Raw genomic sequence first — 21,430 nt, 5'->3', positions numbered from 1 at the left:
TTTTAAATTTAAATTTAATATTTAAAAAATTGTTTGATATATATATATATATATATATTAGTAATTAAAATATTTTTCTCAAATGAGAAGTTAAATGTGAGGTGTATTAATAAATTATTATAATAATTATTAATTTAAATAATTAATGGGTAATATTAATAAATTCTGTGATTTAAGATATTTAAATAATTAAAATAATTATTAATTAATATTGATTGTTTAAATAATCCTATATAAATAAATGTTTCTTACGAACACAGAGTATGTATATTTAATTAGATAGTTAATTTAACAAATTTTTATAATGTTATTAGTAAGAGACATATTGATTGTAATATATCTGTATTACTACTTTTATTTATAGCGGTGACGGTAGTCCAAGATTCCTCTTGATTTTCCATTCTGTCTGTGTAAACCAACATTAAGTAAAAATTGCATATTTTTATATTTACATCACTAAAAATTTATTTTATTTATTTATTGTAATATTACTGCTTTTATATAAATCAATTTATTCATTTCAGATAAAAATAAAAGCAAGTATAATTTTATCTACCTCAAAATAAAAATTTATTATAAACAATTAATATTTATATGCACAATATTAATGCATATATCAAATTCTTAAATAATATTTACTCGATGAAATACAAATTCTTAATATTACAGTCCTACCTCTATCTTAGAGAGGCCTTGTTCTCTAAGGACACCCTGTATATGCATATACATGTGAAATAATTTATTTATAACCTCCCGATTCATTGTTCTCCGATTTAAATATATATTTAAAGAAATTAATTTTAATTGGGCTCGGAGCTGCATTACATAAATATGTAATTGTATTATTTTACATAATGCATCATTATAATTTCCGTTAAATAGTTTATCGAACGAGCATTCCACGCTATCGACTTTAAAATCAACGGCAGCTCAACCAGTGTTCTTTTGTGAAAAGAAACTTCAGTTTAGTAATTCCATGCATAAATTCCACTTCCGACCGCGCGGCACACTTTCCGCGCCAAGTTTCCTATCTACATGTATTACAAAATACGCCCACGTTTCGATAATATGTAAAAGAGAGGTGTTGCAATGATAACATTCACCTTATCAATGCTTATTGATTGTAATTAAACCCCATATACACTAATCTAAATACAATGCAACTACACTCAACGACCCAGTTTCCATTGCTGACAAAATTATACTATAGTGTAATAGTTTCTATGAAATTTGTAAAAATATTCTAAACACTCTAAACAATATAAGAGACAATACAAATTTTCATTATGGTTATTTAATTATAAAACGATTTTATAATTAAATTATAGTTAAATAATTTTATTATTTTATAATTATATTATGGAATTATTTCATATAACTAATTATTTTATATAAGTAATTTTATTTTATTTATTACTTATATAAATTATTTTATATAAACGGTTAAATAATTGAATAAATATGATCGGAGAATATTTATATGATAATTTATGATATTTTATGGTATAATTTTTAATACGCGGTGAAGCTCGGAAGTAAACAAACATGGACGTCAGTTGAAAGAATATGGTTCGTCGATAACGTCTGTGCGTGAGACTATATGGGCGCTTCGATTCGAGCAGCCATCGGTGAAAATTTTCACGATCTCGGATAACTTAGAAACGGGTCCCAGCTCGAGCCGATGCACGTAGTACTTCTGCTAAGCAGTGCAACCAGCAAGAATTACGGTGGCTGTTAAATTACGAAAGCCTCATGCAATAGCATTCTTTACAGATAATTATGTTGGCATGTTACGATTTGTTATTACAAAGGATTGATTATTCGCATCCATGTGAATCGCGTGCGATGAATTCTTTCGAGATATTTCTATTTTACAATTGGTAGCGCGCCTTTATTATCCCGTTAATTAATCTGATTCAAAATCCGTCATAACGCTAGGTTAAAGATACATGTAATACCGTGAAAATAGCCTATCATCGATCGCTAGACTATGTACGTGTCGGATGAGGAAATGCATAAACATTCCCGACAATTCGAACTATCCCATGCGTGCGCGATTAAAAATTCCTTGTAAATTACTATTTTCCCCTAGCCTTACGCAGACGAAATACAGCAATGACGGCATGCCTTGATATGTTACCCGAAGTGGAAATCGTAAATCAACCACAAGCAATATTTACATCATCGATACGTGGAAACTGACAGAGATGCTGACCAGGGAGCATGGTAAAAGTTGCGTGTACTATCGAAGACGTTCGTAAGAGGTTAATGCAATGCGTGTTGCATCAAAAAATCGTTACACCAATCGTGTTCGTAGATATCATAGGTAAGACATACCCATGAAGCAATTGTGAAACGCCCACGCACTGGAACACGCGCTCGACCACTGATCAAAATCTCGGTAAGCTTACATTACAAAGATGCAAAGTGATGAACGAGAAAATGTTTGATTCAAGAAACATGTAAATGCATTACCTCTTCGAGGGATGTAATTGTCTGTCTGCATTGTGGCATTCGCGAGACGAAGGTGGACGTAGTAGGCGAATTATAATCCTCCCTCGTCTCCTCGACGAACTCGCTTACGGCGATTAGGCCCGGCATTTTTTCCCTCTTTCCACCTATATTGGCCGGAATGATGGGGAGCCCCCTAAATTTTTCACCGGTCTAGCACTTGGTGCCGTTACACTCACTTCACTCTAACACCACTCACTTCACCGTTTCTCCCGTGCGCACCATAAATTCCGCGGGAGGGCTGTCACCTTCTGTCTCCTCCCAATGCCGTTTCCCGTGACGCACGGTAAACGTCGTCCCGGTGCGACGAACGGACCCAGAGAGGAGCGCCGGCGGGAGGGGAGAAGGACACAAAGAGAAGAAGGAGAGGGAAGGGGGTTGGAAAGAGGAAGAGAGAGAAAGAAACTTTAAGCACACGGTCTGTCTTCTCTACCAGCGAGAGACACTTGCGCGACACGATTATTTCTTTAACATTTTGGTTGCTCTGAGTTTCCCGCACTGACCGCGAGGAAACATATTTCGCACCTTTTCTCTTTTCGCGCGACTCACGCTGCATACACACTTTTACGCGCGTACGCGGCTGCGTCCCAGAAAAATCTCTTTACACCTACTCGCCACTCAATCTAAAATCAGCCTGATCGGTGCCGAAACGTTTTCGTCCACGGTCAAAGTTTTACTGAGGCGGCGCTGCATACGCCCATACCTTCACCATTAAATTTATAGTTAGAAAGAGAGCCGTTCACGTCTAGTTTTCATAGTGCTGCCATCTGATGGCTTTATTACAATCTTCGTCAAATTAATTCAATTTACTTTAAACTTACATTTATTATTTATAGATATAACAAAGATGTGTTGTATTAAGTATATAACATAATATAATTATGTGTTAACATTATTATATAGTCAACTATTTTGAACTAATTTTGATAAATTTGTAGAAAAGTTAAAATATATTAAGCTTTTTACATTATAAAAGGAATTAAAACACTTATAATCTGTAAATCAAAGTATCTATCACAAGAAGTTTCCATTACTATAATTATCTCTATCTTATAAACAGAAATTTTTTGTTATAGGTCACAGAGATAAATTACAAATCCAATAAGAAATATTTAAATGTTAGTTAATCAAATATCAAGTAAATATCAAATACTATTGTAGTTATAAATTTCTGTTCAAACCTATCTGTTAATAATATTTATATATCATTTGTTACATACATTATTCTGCTATGTGTTATGCTATTGAATTATATTCAATCAAATTTCCAAATTTAATTTAAAATAGAATAAATAAGGTCTGGATATAAACAGAGCTATCAATGTATGGATTTTTCACTTTTATTACAGAAACAGAGAAATTAAAGGACAAGAGTCTCTTGCAGTTTAAGTTGTTTTTTGCTTTTTGCTTTGACTTGTGCAGCAATACGATCTAAATCTCTACGACCTTGGCTGGTAAGTTTACGTCCTCCAAGTGGAGCTTTTTCAATGAGTTTAAGTTGCTCCAAGCTTTGAAGAGCTTTACGAGCAACACCACCTGCAGATCGGCAGAAGTGACTGGGATGGGTTCCGTTACGTTTACGTCCTCCAAAGATTTTTGTCACAGCTCCTACACCAATTGGACTACGAATATAAATATGTCGAACCAAAGCAGCACATCTTATGTAGTACCAATCTGGGTCGTATGGAGCAAGTTCCTTGAAACGTGCAGATTTTACAATATCTACCCATTCTGGAACTCGCATTTTACCAGTCCTAAAATTTTCAATAAAATAAGTAGTTACAATACATAATGAAATTATAAATACGTATGTTTTACAATTTGAAATATAGATAACCTATAACCGTAATATTTTTAAACAATAATACCCTTTTTGAGGTTAGTTACATGCATATAAATAAAATAATTACTCACTTTTTTAAGAAGGCAGCAAAAGCCTTCACAAATTTGTGTTGATCAACATCTTTAAGCGTTACAGAAGGCATCTAAAATAAATGTCAAATATAATAATAATTAACATTATAAATGTTATACATTTATTTTACACGTGTATTAGAACAACAAATATTGTAACCCTAAATTTAATCTGTCACACATTTACGTATATATAAAATAGCCGCATAAGTTACATTAAATATTTTGCATTACAAGTTATACTACCTTTTTTCTACTATAGCATGCCAAATTACAGAAAACTACTAAAAGTACACACCTTCGTTCGAAAGCTAACCGGAAAGAGAGCAGTAAAGATGGTGCTAAAAGCAAGCTAACGGCAAAATGGACGTTACTAACAGGAAACGACCAAGAAATTTTAGTTTATAGAAGTGTATATTAATATCCTAAAATTTTCTTGTATTTTTTATTTCGTTAATAAATACGTATTTATAATCAAAGAATGTAATTTAGATTTTGACTCGAGGTTTATAAAACTTTATTTTGCTATTTTCAATACATGAAAAATTATGATTAAATATATTTTTACATGTAAATGCTGCATTATATTTCTACCATACGAGCTTTATAATCTTATATATCAACAAATTAACTTCATATCCGATAAAGATAACGCAATCAGATAAATGATTCAAACTATTACAGTTACGTCATTTTGATTTTGTCAAACCCCAGTGCTGCCGGTTGTGTCAGTGAGAATACATTGTTCCAATAATATAAAAAGTATATGTTCTTGAAATGTTTAAAAATTTGTGTCAGAGATTTATAAAAGTTACATTTTGTAAACATAATTTAATTATCATGAATTTCAACAATAAATCTGCAGCATTAACGGAGCCAATTCCCTTTTCGAAAGATTTTCTGTTTCGTCAAGTAAGTCAATAATTGCGCATGTTGCATTTCGTAGCTATATACATATATATTTCTCCGCCTATTTCACTGCTGCGGTTGTAGCGACATCTAGCGATTTATTACGTACTAATAATTTCAAACAATCAATTTACATTTTAAGCATTTCGTATATTTTGAATATCAATCTTTTATTACGTGAATTTCTGATTTCTGTAAATTATGTAATGTAAATATATTAATACACATTTTTACTTTAATGTTTTATAAATTACACGAAGATACCTACCGTAATATTTTCTAACAAGAATATTATTAACATTAGTTTGCTAATAACTTTGCACTCGTTCCCATTTATAAGAATTGATAACTAATAATTTCAAGTATTTGAAAACATATAGCATTTTAATTATTACTTGCAAACTATATACAAAATTTATAAAATTATCTTTTACTCGTAACATAACCTATCAAACTACAAAAACATTTAAGGAATATCTAAATAATTTATTTAAAAATTTTATAATATAAAGTTTTTGAAACTATTAATTAATTTTGTTTTAAATTAATATTAATTTTCACTTTCATTAAATATAAACTATTAAATATAATTGAACGAAAAGTTATATAAAAATTCTCGAATAATTATTCTAGTTTCTTCAAAATATTAATTTTTCTTTTTTCATTAGAAAATAGAGAAAAATAAAATACTAAGAGCGATTATACAAACTAATATTTTTCAATATCATCACAGAAGCTTTTTATAAATATACAGTAATAAAGAAATTAATTAATTCTTTATAGAATTAGTAATAAAAGTCAAGTTAAAGATTTAAACAAATTTTGAGGTTAGTTTCAGCATATAATGAAAATGTTCCGATGTTTTTAAAAATTAAAAACGATTGTTAAGTAGATAAAAAATGATAATAGATACCCTCAAAGGAGTTAGGAAGTTACAGCACTTGAATGAAGGGAACGGTAGAGAGTATTTAATTAAACTGCAACTGCATAGCAATTTGTCAAGTACATTAGGGTTTACAGAATTTAAAGTTGTTCTAGAACTTGTCGGCCACTCCAACAATTAATACTGCATTAATATTTCATTGTGCGAATCGGAAAACTAACATTTTGGGCCACTTGATTAGCGTAGTATGTCATGAAGTATATTTCTACCCATAATTCATTCAATTTTCACTATATTCATTAATATCAATTAAATAAAAATAATTCTAATTACTAGCTATAAATATTATACGAACTATGAATCACGCATTTAATTCATAACGTCTGTATATATTATAAATATTATAAATTAAGTAATGATAAGTAATTATGAATGCAATATATATATATATATATATTTATTTTAATAATTTCAGTCGTCCATGAAGTTATTATAAATTAGAATTTTTCGCAAATTTCACTGTTTTTCATGTCAATGTTCAGAAATCCGTTGAAACGAATTTTTAAGATCTCTTTTTAATTTTAATTGAAATTCTCAGATGTTCGACCCCGTGTCCAGCACGTACACTTATCTGCTGGCCGACATCAACGATAAGACTGCGATCTTAATTGATCCGGTGATTGAATGGGCGGAACGAGATAAAACCATTATTCAGGAATTGGGATTAACGTTAAAGTATGCTAGTAAGTTGAGAGTATAATCACGTTCGCTGAAATCATCCTCCATTCGCTGTTGCTCGAAATCGTGGCGGGACCGGAAATGGGATGACCTTTTTTCTCGCAGAAAATAAAACGGAACCATGGAACATGTTTTTCCGCATGAAAAATTTCATTCTCGAAAAACGACTTTGAAAATTATTCGAGGGTGAATATACATACTTTCAGTTAGAATATAATTCCACTCTCTCTGTCATAAACCGTTCTTTCGGTGAAATGCATATTAAAAATCCTTTCCTATTCTAGTGGATAATAATGGTCGAAATGGTCCAAAAGACTGCTAAACAGGACCACGTTAACAGGCAGATCGTACATTTTTAATTTCAATGCATATGATATATGGGAGAACGAGATACATGGTATTTCCAAACTAATTGAATTCGACGTACTGCCAGTATACTGTGATACGCTCTTTTGAATTGTATCGACGTGCAAATTTACATCCGTTGTTTGCGAATACGTATATATCAATATTCGAGAATCATAATGAAATTTAATCAGCCGAAGATGAAAGCTCGTTAATTGATTTTTCATCAAGTTTAAAGGTTTATACAACGTGCAATGTATTATTGTTTTATGGAGATAGTGAATGCAATATAAGATATTATATTATATTACAGTATTATGATTATATGATATAATAATATTATACTTGTACAATATTATGGTATTATAATTACATAATATTACAGTATTGCATTTATACTATATTGTAATTATGTAATGCTACAGTATTATAATTATGTAGCATTACAATGTTGTATTTATACAATGTTACAATAGTATAGTTATTGCAGTATCATTATTATATAATACAACAATATTGTAATCATATAACATTGCAATATTGCAATAGTATAATTACTTAATATTGCAGTATCATAATTATATAATGCTACAAACTTATAATTACTTAATATTACAATATTATAGTTATATAATATTATAGTATCATAATTATGTAATACTACAATATTATAATAGTATTATTATTTACTACCATAGTACATACAATACTACAATAATATTAAAGTGACACGATACTGCAATAACACAATCATACGATATTATAAAATATATAATACATTATTATTTTATAGATATAACTATGATCTCTTTCAATAAGATTAATATCGTCCCTAATTGTCCTTAACAACCACGAATTTCAATTTCTCTTATGGAAAAGCGAGGCACATCGAATCTCGTTTGTACGCGAAGGCTTTAAGTGCATTATTCGGCTGATTTGTTTCGAGTACAACAAAGGAGCAACCAAATTAACCATCGATTGTTCCAATCTGATTACATTCCACCGGAGAAATGCGCGACAGTTGAAGATCGTGCACGTTGAAATGAAGACTTCAACGATTCAATCTCCCGCGTTGATATATCTGCTGTACAATAGGTCAAAAACGTTCTCGTTGGTTGAAACTTCTTAACTGGAGTCTATTGAGCGCGAACACAGCAGCTGGTAATTCAATAATTTAATGAAGTGCAAGTATTATTAAGGAAACCGTGCGCTTAATTGTTCAAATTGCCACTCGAAGTCTTCCGTTCAAATTAAAAGGGAGCCTCTAGAAAAAATTTAATTATATGACCATCGGCTTATTGAAAAAGTCAAAGAACAGTCGTATGTACATACATACAGGGTGGTCCACGCGACTTGCACACTTCGAGTAACTACCAACACAGGTATTGCACGACAAAAATTTCTATACGAAATTCACGAGGTGTGGAGGAAAAAATTATATAATCCAAGCTTTCTGGAGATCTTAACATCTTTTTCAAATTTATTTATTATATATCTCAAATTTATTAATAGCTTTGCCTAAAAGCAATATTGGTATTTTTAGTAAAAATAGTAATAATTTAGAAAAAATAAAATATTACTGCCTTTTCATAAATGCAGGTGTTCTGCAGATTTTAATATCAGTTTTGCTATTTTAAATCAAATATTGTCAGTTTGATTTTAAAGTAATATCGATGTTTTTAGCAAAAATAGTAAAAGAAATTTATTGAATGATACGTAAATCACAGTAATCCAAATTTTTCATGAATTTTTGTGATCTGTATTCGAATTTGGTTGTAGAAATTTTCTCATTTATAATTATATAATTTAAATTGTGCTAATTTTTATTGCTTACTTGTAATAATTAACAGTGTAAAATTTATTCTGTACGATATCCACTTGCAGATTTGTTATTGTTATTAAATATTAAACATTAAATATTAAAATAAATAATCAAGAAACGAGTAAATTAAATAAAAAATGAATAAATCTGTAAAATTCCTGCACATATGAAAAAAACTATATACTATATAGTCTCTCCAAATATATACTCCAAAATAAAAAAAATATGCACTCTAATTCGTACTGTAACATGAGAAAAAGAAATGTTCATACAGTATTATATCGACAAATTATTCCACGTTTCGTGAACCACCCTGTAGACTGTATTTATACGAAATCGAAATGCAATTCAAAGTGAATTGAAATTGAACTCTCGTCGTGCTGCAGGTTCTTCGTTATCATTTCCCTCGATTCTGTCTTCTTCTCATTTTCAAAGTTAATCGAGAAACTTGATAATTAAAATGGAGCTCTCCGCCGTTTATGTTTATCATTAGCTCTTACTAAAATTAATGAAAAACGTCTGGGAGCTCCGCACGAGAGGTAGCCAGCTCCGTACTTGCGAAGTTTTAATATTAAAATGAATTTCGAGGAGGACGGATGAAAGGCGTTCGTGCACGCGATGACCGATAACCGTTCTGGTAAACGCCTTTTGCAGTAAATACGCATATGCACGCTGATCATATCACCGGAACAGGAAGGCTGAAGTGCTTGTTACCTGGTTGCCAGTCAATGATATCACGTAGCAGCGGCGCTAAGGCTGATATACTCTTGAATCCGGATGACCAAATATGCTTCGGCAGGCACAATTTACGGGTGCTGCCTACTCCCGGACATACTGAAGGTCAGACATCTTTTTCGTGCCATTAAAAGTACCCGTGATTGAAAATATACACCATTGTTCGTATGCATATACGTATGTGGACGTATGTGAACCTTAATTACTTTCTGCAACCGATATGTGAATGTTACTAGAATACTCAGTATAACTAGGATAGTTGGTACCAAGCTGGTGACTAAAGCTAGTGATTTCTAGTACTAAGCTAGTGACTAAAAAGAGTATTGCAAATTAAAGCTAGTGATTAAAAATAGCATTTGAAAATTAAAGCTAGTGATAGCTAGGACCAAGCTAGTGATAGCTAGGACCAAGCTAGTGATAGCTAGTACCAAGCTAGTGATTAAAAACAGTATCGCAAATTTTTGTCATTTATTTAGAGATTTTATGTATTAATATGTCGAAATTAAATTTGTCATTTTGTCAATTTTAATATAGCGACATAGCGATTCAATTATGGTAGTGTCCTTGGTGTTCTAGAAGAACTATTCTTATCTCGTTTATGAGCTAAAGGGACTAAGGAACTTCTTAAACAGGAAATTATTGTACTGTAACGTTTGACATTTGTAGATGCTAATTTTGTCATTGTATGTTATTTTTTTAAAATTCATTTTATTATACTGTGATATTTTATCATGCATAGCTATAATAATTATTATGAGTCTCCAGTTGCAGTTTTCTTCATTTAGTTGAATTACACTCCATCAAAAATAAGCAACTGGACAAATTTAGATGAAAGATCAAAAATCAATCAAATTTCGTTATAAATTAAATCTCTCAATTTGCAATTCATTTCATTTATTTGTAGATAGATATCCTGTAAATCACTTGCTTTATTAAATTGTATACATTTGTGTAAAGATATTTGCAAAGGATACTGTATATTTTTACGTTATTTTTAGCCAGGTGTATCGATGTAGAAATAGCAGACTCTGAAATAAGTATGAAAAGGTGATTTATGCAGTAAACCAAGGTATCGCATATTCTTGCATGTCATGTTAAATTATTATGTCTTGCGCAATTATAGAGGGTGTGGCGGTCAAGATAGCATAATCCCCAGTGAGATGATTCTTTTCATAAAAACAGATCAAAGGTAGAATTTTATTTACCTTTCTTCTAGATTAAACTTATAGTAAATTACTATTAATTCGATCACTTTTCTAAATAAAAATCTGTCGATTGCAGCTTTATATATTCACGTTTCGCAACAGAATTTCCTCTTTATAAAACATAACTAAACATGTGAAATATTTCATTCCAAATTCCACATTTTCCATTCTTATTTCAAGTACATTTCAAGTTCAACTACATTTCATTTAAAACGCAATTAAAGAGTAATTTTTAAAGTTTCACATGGCCAATAAATTGTCTTTTTAAATCCATCATTATCATTTATCTTTGCAAATAATCATCCCATTTTTTACCCTATCCTTCGTGTCATTTCTGTCACTATCTTTTCTCATATCTTCAACACATCCATCCAATTTTTACTATCTTACTCTTAACCCCTTGCACTACAACGAGGAGTCTAACACGTTACTAGTTCTTTACGATTACACTCTCATAATTATTATATCTCACACGTGAAACGTTTTACTATGTCCAAAATTGCAATAATTTCTAAACTTTTAAAAGTACATAGTGGCTATTACGATTAATTAAAATAGCTACATTTAAACATATTTCTCAATAAAATCGTACTGCAAGGGGTTAAAATCCCAAGTTCCTAGCGAATTTATCAAACGAATTTGTTTTGCAGTACACCACCACGTTGCCACGCTGTTAATCGATAAATTCATATTTTAATAGGTTGCGTTACTTATGTCTGCGACGAACAGGGTGCCGCATTCACAGGCGACACTCTTTTAATCCGCGGATGCGGACGAACGGATTTCCAGGTTCGTAGTAAATGATACGCTGAAAGGGGCAGCCCCTGAATCACGTAAAATTGTCCTTTCGCGTTATATATAATTATCGGACGTTTATTTATAGCCACGACGTTTGACGCAATCACGAAGAGCGTCAAAAAGGTTCTAAATATCGCGTTTTACGCGGCAGTTAATTTGTTAACCGCAAGGGATAACACGGGGCGCGTTCAGTCTTAAAATCTGGCGGCTTCATACTGGAAGCGCTGACGTAAAATTGTGTAGGTTCGATATTGCACACTTGGAACTTCTGCGTACTAGTGCGCATCACTTATTTAGACGCTAACAGCTTTTAAAGCGGCATGGATACATTGATACTTAACAATTCATTCGAGTCAAATATTTCCTATAAAAGTCTGTTCCGTCATACGCGTTGCGATAATCATCGTTCCCCGATCTTTCATCTCGCTATGTCCTTATATCTAACCTCAAACACGCGATTTTGGATTGTTCCGACGGATCTCGTATTTTTGACTGATTTTCACGGTTGATACTAATTTTTGCAATTTCTATTCGTTACAGGGCGGCTCCGCAGAGGTGCTGTACAAGTCCGTGCACTCTAAAATTTTTACCTTGCCAGCGTGTTTCAAGCTATACCCAGCCCACGATTACTGTGGCAGAACAGTAACCACAGTGGCGGAGGAGAAGGCCTTTAATCCGAGATTAACTAAATCTCTAAGCGAATTTGTCGACATAATGAACAACCTTAATCTGCCCTACCCGAAAATGATCGGTATACCAATTTGTTCACGTGATGTTTAAATCATTAGTCCGAGTTCTCGAAGCGTTATCACGAGAATTTAAGCTTGACATTTTTCTCACTATGTCTCTGAACTTTTATGACGATAAAATTTGTTTACCCTTCTAGATAAAGCTGTGCCGGCTAATAAAGTTTGCGGATTATACGAAGTTCACGAGGAACAGAAACCATGAAGAGATGAACACTCGAGCGATATTTTTACATACGTTCATCGATCGGCCAGTTGTTAATTCGATTTTGTCGTTTTATGTTCTATAATAACGCGCGATGCAAGTATTTTAATTATACCGTAGATAATCTAGAATAGAAATAATCCGGAAAGAAACGAATTAATTTAAATAACGCTCGATTTTCGAATTCGCGTTGCCATTGAAATGAAAATGCCGCATTACGACCATTTTATTTTCGTCAAATATTTGGCTCGGCTTTCGAATAGCGTATGCTAGATTAAAAGAACTAATTAAATTTCTGCCCGGAATATTCCGTACTAGACGCTGAATTATTTGACCTGTACTACTCTGCGTGCTTATTCCTCCGGATACAATGTTCTTCCATAAACATGTTATCTTCCGTGTCCAGCACAAAGAAGATTTTACATTAGCATAAGTAAACACGCCGGAGGAATTAGCGGTGTACAAAGCAGAAATCAGGCTGGCGATTCGAGATAGCCTCGTTGGAAAATTTCATCGGCAATTTTACAGTGTCCCCGGGATTTAAGGTTATAGGCAGGTTGATTTTGCGAAGCATGCGAAACGAAATGTAAGGCGGTAATAGAGATGGAAGCTGCTGTAATCGGGTAGTTTAAACGGGCTGTCTTGTCGAAACTCGGGACGAAGAGACCCCCATGGTGTGCCGCTGGTTTCTACTGCATAGCTGAGGGTTGAAATCGATACCGTTTCCAGGGTAACCAGTGGGTACGGTGGCCGACACACGGGCAAAGGTATGGGCCAAGGCTATCTGCTCGTGCGTTTTCATGCTCTTCTGAAAAAAGGAGAAAGGGAGAGAATAAGGGAAGAGAGCAAGAGAGAGAGAGAGAGAGAGAGAGAGAGAGAGAGAGAGAGAGAGAGAGAGAGAGACAACGAGAGAGGAAAGGGTAGAAGAAAAACAGATGAAGCCACGCGGAATGTGTAATTTCCCTGGGCCCGGGTGGCTTAGACGAAAAATAGAAAAGTCAGAGGGACACGCGGTTGTTAACAAAACGAAATGTCAAGAGACGCTTGATAAGGCGGTATGCAAGATTCTGTAAACCGTAAAAATGACAAGACCCGGCATAAGCGGATGCAGTGATACAGTCTTGGCAATTTGTTCGACTTAAAGGGCCTTCGATATATGCTGCTCACGATATTTCGTCCTGTACCGTTCGATCCTGTCTTCGTCCATCCTCCCAGCCTCGCCTTGATTCGCGTTACGAACGTAGGAAGGTATTAGAGGCGAATATAAATGATGTCATAGCGTGGAATTATTCTGTGCGTATTAATAGCGGATTGCTGGTGTGTAATGATGGAAATATCGTAGTTGCATCTACGTATCGTCCTTGTAGGTTAGGAATTGAAAATGCTCGACAATGTCTCGCTTCTTACTAAACGATGCTCGTACCCGTTCTATTTTTTCGTTGAAAATCAAAACGAGGTGTCAGTCGACTGCGACGGATGACGCGCCAAACTTTGTCATCGATTGGCATTAGCTAGGCTTTCTATACCGTAGGCTGGACATTTCGGTTGGCCGTATTAAATACGTGAACGCCCTGAAATATAGATGGATTAAATTCAGCGTTTAACTGAATATTTATGCAATTATGCGTTGTTAATCGCGTACTGATTTGGAATGATAATCGTACACGACTCGGTCAATATTTATTACATATGTTAAAGCATAATTATTATGTCGCTTATATTAATATTACCAATTTAATCTTACTGAATTTCAACGATACATGGTCGTAATTATAATGTCAATACTTTTGCAGTACTCAATCTGTTGTTTCAATTCCCCTTTCACGTGTGTTACCGATGTTCAAGGTTTTCAACGATATTTTCTGTGAAAAAAGAACGAACGAATGATATAACGTGCAAACAATGGCGAAATGAAGTTTAAAGAGGATTAAATGTGAATATACCTACGTATTCGTTTAGCTGCACTCTTCTTTTATATTTTTGTCTGCTAAATTTATTTTCGAATTTGTATTTGGTCGCTAAAATAGTCGTGAAAACAGCTTAAAGAGATATACTTTGAACGTTCAATCTCTAAAATACGTCTTAGGATCTAAATACCAAAATTCCAATTATAATTACACGTGATTCGGATTTTCAATTTTACATTTAACCTGAAAATAGTATTTTTAAATATAAATGAGAAAATCCCTATATTTTAACTTGTCGCTTTGTGTAAAAGCTATTTCACTGATTAATACTCGCAGTTTCAATAGAACAGACGTCGGGTGTTTCGCTGAAAGCAACATTTCCGCCGGAAAATCTGTCGAAAGTTATCAATTACGTACATGACGATGTGTAGCGTTTAAAATCACGATATTCCCGCCACATTATCGACTGACCACTGCGCGCATGTGAACGCACCCTCCGGCGCGGTCATCTAGTGACAGCTTTTGATTGGTCGAATCGTTTCAGCGGCACCGGCGCCGCGCTTCACCTCCATCTTGATTTCTCGTAAAGCGACCCACCCAGCAGCAGTGTCACAGTAGTACGCTGTGCTCTCGTATACGGCGGGTGAGTGGTGCCTTGCATACAGCAAATTGTTCTGCAACGTTTCTGGCGTTTGTTAGTCAGTGCATCGTCGTTTCTTCGTAGAAGATCGAGGCGAGCAGGAATCGTTACGAGAGGAATCCAAACGAACATCGTGCAGGAGTTTTACAAAGGTCAGCCAAGGAAGAAAGATGAAGGGGATGCTGGTGCCCGCACTGCTGGGCGTCTTGATGGTCTGCCGGGTCCAGGTGAGTACCGATACGATCTGAGCTAGAATAGAAAAACAGAAAGGACACGGTAGTCGTGCGGCCAGTGGCAATCGATCGCCGCGGACAATTTCTTCGCGACCAATCTTGGTGACAATTTTTATTTTTTTACCCTCTTGTCGAACAAGCGGCAAATGTCACGCGCAACGCGCATCACGATCGATGTAGTGGCCACGGTGTACTCGTCCCGTGAAATTTCCCTTAAATGCTTGCCAATTAAGCCGTGCTACCTGTCAAATGGTTCACGGAGCTCGATCGATGCACCGCGATGCTTGATGCGTTCATTTAGAGTGCATTATACTATGTGCCTGTAACGATCGTCCGCTACGTACATTCTCGGCGAGAATGTTTGCCTTCATCGAGGACTACACGATCAACCGCCTACCGGACTCCAACGCTCTTTCCATGCGACCGAGCGGCATTAATCGAATCTGACGTTATATATCGCACAATATCCTGTCCTCGCTACTTTGCTGGCTATTTTAATCGTTAATGTCACGTATCCTAATGCAACCATACTGATTGCTCTTTTTTATCCACTCGATCCCGGATTCTTGATTGAAAATTAGATTTTTCTAACGAATAAAATTTTCCAAGAATTTTGAAACACGGTTATTCATCGTTCCGCCCGTTCACGACAACGTCGCATTTCACGGTACTCGTCGGGACGGTGTGACGGAACGGAACGGAATTATTGTAAATCCGTTGTCACGAGATTTTTCTCCGAACTTGTTCCGAGTGATATTCGGGAAGAATGTTAATTCGGGATTCTTGTTCGCGAGGTGTTAACGGCGTTTCAGCGCCACCGTACAAGTTTCGGCGTGTTCTTTTTCGTCGGGTAAAAAGAGAAGCACGGTCCTTAGAAAAGCGCTCGCTTTTAAAACGTTTCAAAGCGCACCTATCTCGGGGGAGTAACCTTGTGTGTGCGCAAATTATCACGCACGAACGAACATAGGCAAAACTGCGGAGGCACAGACAAAGCAGAGATTGCAAATACGTAAGTCGCAAAACGGATTTGCGAACGATTTTCTCGTTAACGTTAATTCCGTGTGACAGTTCAATTTACGTGCTCGTTCCTCGCCATTACCACGAAATAGAATCGCGTCTAATAGATGGAAAAGTTCGTTCCGGGAAGATGCACCGTTTGGGCACAGAATACGGAATAAGGTAGATCGCGTAGTCGACTGTATTTTTCAGATTCTTCTTTTATTCACACGGACCAATCACGAGCGACTGTACCGTGTGTAATTAACGATTAGGATTAAATTTGATTTATTAATAGTATGTTTTAGGTCTGTTAATTTCCGAGTGAAATTGTCGCGCAAAATAAAATGTCACCGGATCGGTTCGCTGTATATTTCGTGCTAAAACGCAATTACGATCTTCACCTAGATTTAGCTAAAGCCATGCGGTGTCGCATGATTGAAACGCACAGTTAAAGGTTTTCCCAGCTTTTCGATGTTTCCTCATTTCCCGCGGTCCCATTTTTACCGTAAAGCCCGGTTTTCACGGAATAAAAAGAGGAGATATTCTGCCGCTTAAATACGGCTCCTTGTCCCCATGCTGGCGTACGAGAAAATGCTCTGGCAATGGAGCACGGAGTAAATGAGGACGAAAGAGTTTCAATGCATTTTTCATTTTCGACGCAGATTCTTTTAGGGTCACCTTTCACACCGCTATCTTCTTTCGTTTTTCGCTTACTTTTTTCCCTTCCTTTTTCTTTATTTTTTTTTGTTTTTTTATTTTTCCTCCTATCTTTTTGTCTCGCATTTTTTTTTTTAAACAAGCCGTATATTAATCCGCTAACGAAGTCAGCGCTTACGGACGCAGTTATTACTACAGTGGGAGCGAATGCAAATGATTTACTCGCGCCAGATTCGGCATCAGATATCCCACGATAATTTAGCGGCGATTAATCGAGTGACTCCGAATGAAAATCTCGTAGAGCAGAACTAAATTCGTAAAAAACACATGAAAAAAGAAAAAAAGGAAAATGTATAAATTTATCTCGAATTGATTCTGGTTACCGGTTTGATAAATTTTGCGGATCGTAAATTCATGAAAATGACACTTTATTTCACGGATGTTTTATCGAGAACATTTCATGCGTTAATATCGCGTAATATCGAATAAAATTGACATGAGTTTATTTGAGCGCGTTAAAATCCACCATCGAACCGCTGTTCGCGGGAATATGCAATCTTGCGAAAAATTACTCAAGTCCCTAGCTCCCTAGTAATCTTTCCGACAATCACTCGCGGCGGGCACACGGTCGGGCAGGAAAAACTGGAGCGCTTAGAAAGGAACCAGGATAATAAAAAGCACTATTCACAGTTCCATTTTTCACGATCGCGCGAGCTCTCCGAAACATTGGAAATATTACTGCTAAAAAGCTTCTGCCATCGTGCAACGGAAATTCGCGAAAAATATACCGATTCAATGGCTGATAATTGTTTTATATAAAATTCTTCCAGCATTTTATTTTTCCATACTCGCCTATACAAAACTACTTCAATGCACGGTAAAAAGTGAACGCCAATTCGACTAGCAAAAAATCCTTTTTAATTTCCTCCGCGCCCCACTAGGTCCAAAACAAAACACGAGTACCAAAAATTCGTATTTCCCTTTTTTTGCCGAGCTGGATCTAAAATATCCCCAAAGGTCCCTAGAGCAACGGAAGATCGATTTTTTAATCTCTCACAGTTTCGAAGGCTCTTAATTGCTCCTCGATTCATTCGCGCAGTTATACTCGTTGCACCTGTGCATTCATCGGCGAACAATCGAGAGAGCCATCGCCTCGATTGCTTCGATCGCAGTGTGTATCTTTAATTCGAGATAAACGAGATTACGCTCGGTTTTGAAAAACGTGCCGGACGGAGAGGCAGATTTTTCACGAAAGGTTCGAAGTCCAGATTAATGACCGGCGATAATTCCTCGTCGAGGAGTCGATTCACGTGGTTATTAGTTTCCCAGCGTATTCCCAGCCGCTCGAACAACGGGGAACCCCCGTTGCCAGCGCGCCACGAGCGGCCCTTGGCGTAACGTGTCGGTTTCTGTTCTACCCGCGAACGCTTCAAGAGCTTTAACAATACGGTGTTAATAAATCGCCGGAGAGCTCGTAAGGGTCATTCGGATAACAGACGGCGACGTGAAGTGGTTGCACCGGTGCTTGTAAATTAACAGCTAGCTCGACGACCTAAATTTCGGTATTTGTATTAACATCCACGCGATGGGAACATCGAGCGGAACGCTCGAATTCCTCGCCGAGGAATCGATACGCGGTTTCCGTGGGGTTAATCCCAGTCAGAGCTACGAGTTTTCCGGAGTGCCTTCGATCATGATTGCTCACAGGTATTTTCGCGCCTGATCACCTCTGCTGATAAATCTGGGCTGGGAATAGGGCTCTAAGACTGTCACAGAGACGTGACACGCGAAACTGGTTCGTTTATGGGGATAAAAATTGACGTGGAGTTAGAGCACAGTACTGAGTTGTTTTTAATACAACGGTATGGCCTTGGGACCAGTTGTATGTATATTTTACTATACTTTATTATATATAAGGAAATCATGATACGTTTTGGTACCCAGAGGCTGAGGTGATTCTGGAGCATCTGTTCATGCGAAACGAAGAAAATAAAAAGCATCTTAATCAGTATAAATACAGCTATAGCGTGAACCACCAAAACAGCGAAATTTCGAAAATTAAAAAAATGGCGGCATTTTGAAGTTCAAATATTGATATTCCTCCTGCTTCTGTCCCTAGCGTGGTAAAAAAAAAAATAGAAGAAAACGTCAGATTTTGAAATCCGTGGTTCAGTCGATGAAGACACACCCTGTGAAGGTCTCCTCCAAATTTCGAGTCAATCGATCAACTAAAACGCGAGATATCCCGTCAGCCAGTTCAAAAAATAAGATTTCGAGAAAAACGCGTTTGAAGTTTTCGTTACCCATTGCACAATGCCTGTTCGTCATACTTCAAACCCCTATAACTTCGCCAATTTTACGAATTCAAACAAATCCTTTCGCACAGACATTCTCGCAAGCGTATACTTCGAATAAAAGTAAAAAAAAAATATCTATTTTTTTTAGTTAAATTTCAAGGATCTTAAGATCTTATGGGGAATCTTTGACAAATTTTGTTTTATTCGTAATTTGGTTTTGTATAGTTTCGAGAGAAAAGACAGTCAAGTGTGAGGAGTTAGCATAAACGCAGTAAGAAATCCTTGACGACGTTACTTAGCCTGCTATTGCTTATGTTAGTCTCACATGTCAAAAAGCTAAGAGGTAAGAATTTGGGGTAGTATAGAGTCAGGAGGCTGTTGGGAAGAATGCAGATCTGATTGGTCACGGTAATGGGACGCAATTAGAAGATAGGGTACACGAATTTTCGTTATCGGTCCAGTGTGTCTTTGCTATAAACAGAGGCGGCTAACGAGGCCCATGGGGACCGAGTGAGATATGACAACAGTGTTGCAAATTGTCGTAAGCGGAGGAGCGGAATATTGAGACAAGATGGAGACTGTGTCGTCAAGAATGTAAAAGGGATAGAGCTTGAGTAGCAAGTTTCTAGACCCTGCTCTGGAACCTAACTTCTGGGTTAGGTTAGGTTACTCTATCACTTGTAATTATTTAAATATCAGGAATATTCGTATTTTGTTTCAGTTTTGTTGTGAAAGGTAAGTCTAAAAAGATTTTAGCTGATATAGATGGCGCTTTGGTAGAGTAGTTAACACTGTGTTTGTTATATCGTGGTTGACTCTATGTATATCCCTTACGTGACTAGCTTGCGATGATCGTTGGCTGATATGGTTCCAGATCAGATAAGAATAGCCAAACAATTATAGAGGAAAAGAGATTGAAACATTGATCCATGTGTTTGAGAATTAAATTATTAAATTATTGGAAACTTTAGAATGCAATAAAAATAGAATTTATTATTAATTCTTTGCACTGAAATGACGAGTCTTTCATATCAAGTCTCACGATTGTAAGCTACGCTAATCACGCGACCTTAATTATATTTCTCACTTTAACGTGCTCAAAATTTAAAAAAATCCTAAAATTCGAAGAATTCCTAATCCTCGAAGAATTTCTAAAACTGAAAGAAATTCTGAAATTGAAAGGAATTCTAAAATTTGAGGAAATTCTAAAATTCGAAGAAATTCCAAGATACGGAGAAATTTTAGAATTTGAAGAATTTCTAGAATTCAAAGAAATTCTATAATTCGAAGAAATTTTAGAATTCAAAGAAATTCTAAAATTTGAAAAAATTCTAAAATTTGAGGAAATTCTAAAATTCGAAAAAATTGTAAAATTCGAAGAAATTCTAAAATTCAAGGAAATTCTATAATTCGAAGAAATTCTAGATTTCGCAGAATTTCTCAAATTCGAAGAAAATTCTAAAATTTTGATTTAACTTTATCTGTAATAGAATAACTATACAGTGATTAATCAAAATTAAATACTCCTTCAATGCATACTTTTTCATAATTAAATCACAGTACAAAGAATTAATAATAAAATTGAATGTCTTTTTCGTCTATTTCTCCTTCATTGTATTATCATCTTAAATTTTCCGTTATACCATAATATCCTATTACTGGATCGTATGCATGCTGTAAATGAAATTACAAATCCTCTGTTTAATTTGGTGCAAATCTTTTTATCATAATTCAAACCAAGTTATTATATTAGTAATATCCACACAAAAATTTGAAATTTATATTTTCACTTTTATTCTAAAATTTTTGCTAGTAGCATAGGATCTACAAATTTCTCTCTTGCATTTATCTCCTGTACCTTGCACGAGCACAAAATTCTGATTTAA

General features: G+C 35.1%; 4 protein-coding genes across 8 annotated transcripts in view; 2 read left to right on the top strand and 2 right to left on the bottom strand.

The window, feature by feature from the left end:
- The window catches only part of LOC108549506 (arf-GAP with SH3 domain, ANK repeat and PH domain-containing protein 1), a 67,056-nt gene extending 63,893 nt beyond the window's left edge, over positions 1-3,163 (bottom strand). For all 3 annotated transcript variants that reach the window (XM_017902924.1, XM_017902948.1, XM_017902978.1), the window contains exon 1: positions 2,476-3,163. In XM_017902924.1, coding sequence (XP_017758413.1) covers positions 2,476-2,601 — 126 coding nt within the window. In that variant the 5' untranslated portion in view covers positions 2,602-3,163. The remainder of the gene's footprint in view (positions 1-2,475) is intronic.
- A 672-nt stretch (positions 3,164-3,835) lies between these two features.
- LOC108549149 (40S ribosomal protein S19) lies at positions 3,836-4,790 on the bottom strand. Of its 2 annotated transcripts, none has more exons than XM_017902410.1 (3): positions 4,724-4,790; positions 4,426-4,496; positions 3,836-4,265 (listed from the first exon to the last, which is right to left on the bottom strand). In XM_017902410.1, exons 2-3 carry the CDS (start codon positions 4,494-4,496, stop codon positions 3,872-3,874), a joined length of 465 nt encoding a protein of 154 aa, XP_017757899.1. In that variant the 5' UTR covers positions 4,724-4,790; the 3' UTR covers positions 3,836-3,871. The 2 variants fall into 2 exon arrangements, with proteins under 2 accessions (XP_017757899.1, XP_017757908.1); XM_017902419.1 differs by having other exon boundaries at positions 4,672-4,742.
- Positions 4,791-5,136: 346 nt separating this feature from the next.
- Positions 5,137-13,223, top strand: LOC108548989 (persulfide dioxygenase ETHE1, mitochondrial). Of its 2 annotated transcripts, XM_017902182.1 has the most exons (7): positions 5,137-5,337; positions 6,816-6,960; positions 9,777-9,962; positions 10,856-10,904; positions 10,981-11,046; positions 11,763-11,851; positions 12,401-12,522. In XM_017902182.1, exons 1-7 carry the CDS (start codon positions 5,203-5,205, stop codon positions 12,439-12,441), a joined length of 711 nt encoding a protein of 236 aa, XP_017757671.1. In that variant the 5' UTR covers positions 5,137-5,202; the 3' UTR covers positions 12,442-12,522. The 2 variants fall into 2 exon arrangements, with proteins under 2 accessions (XP_017757671.1, XP_017757661.1); XM_017902172.1 differs by lacking the exons at positions 10,856-10,904; positions 10,981-11,046 and adding an exon at positions 12,747-13,223 and having other exon boundaries at positions 12,401-12,611.
- A 2,071-nt stretch (positions 13,224-15,294) lies between these two features.
- The window catches only part of LOC108548886 (beta-amyloid-like protein), a 54,981-nt gene continuing 48,845 nt past the window's right edge, over positions 15,295-21,430 (top strand). Inside the window, exons 1-2 of the mRNA XM_017902021.1 lie at positions 15,295-15,361; positions 15,443-15,585. Of these exons, the coding sequence (XP_017757510.1) occupies positions 15,529-15,585 (57 nt within the window). The 5' untranslated portion in view covers positions 15,295-15,361; positions 15,443-15,528. The remainder of the gene's footprint in view (positions 15,362-15,442; positions 15,586-21,430) is intronic.

Source organism: Eufriesea mexicana, unplaced genomic scaffold, assembly GCF_001483705.2.
Source record: "Eufriesea mexicana isolate 0111107269 unplaced genomic scaffold, ASM148370v2 scaffold474474812, whole genome shotgun sequence".
Lineage (NCBI taxonomy): Eukaryota > Metazoa > Arthropoda > Insecta > Hymenoptera > Apidae > Eufriesea > Eufriesea mexicana.
This window is presented reverse-complemented; position numbering and strand designations above follow the sequence as displayed.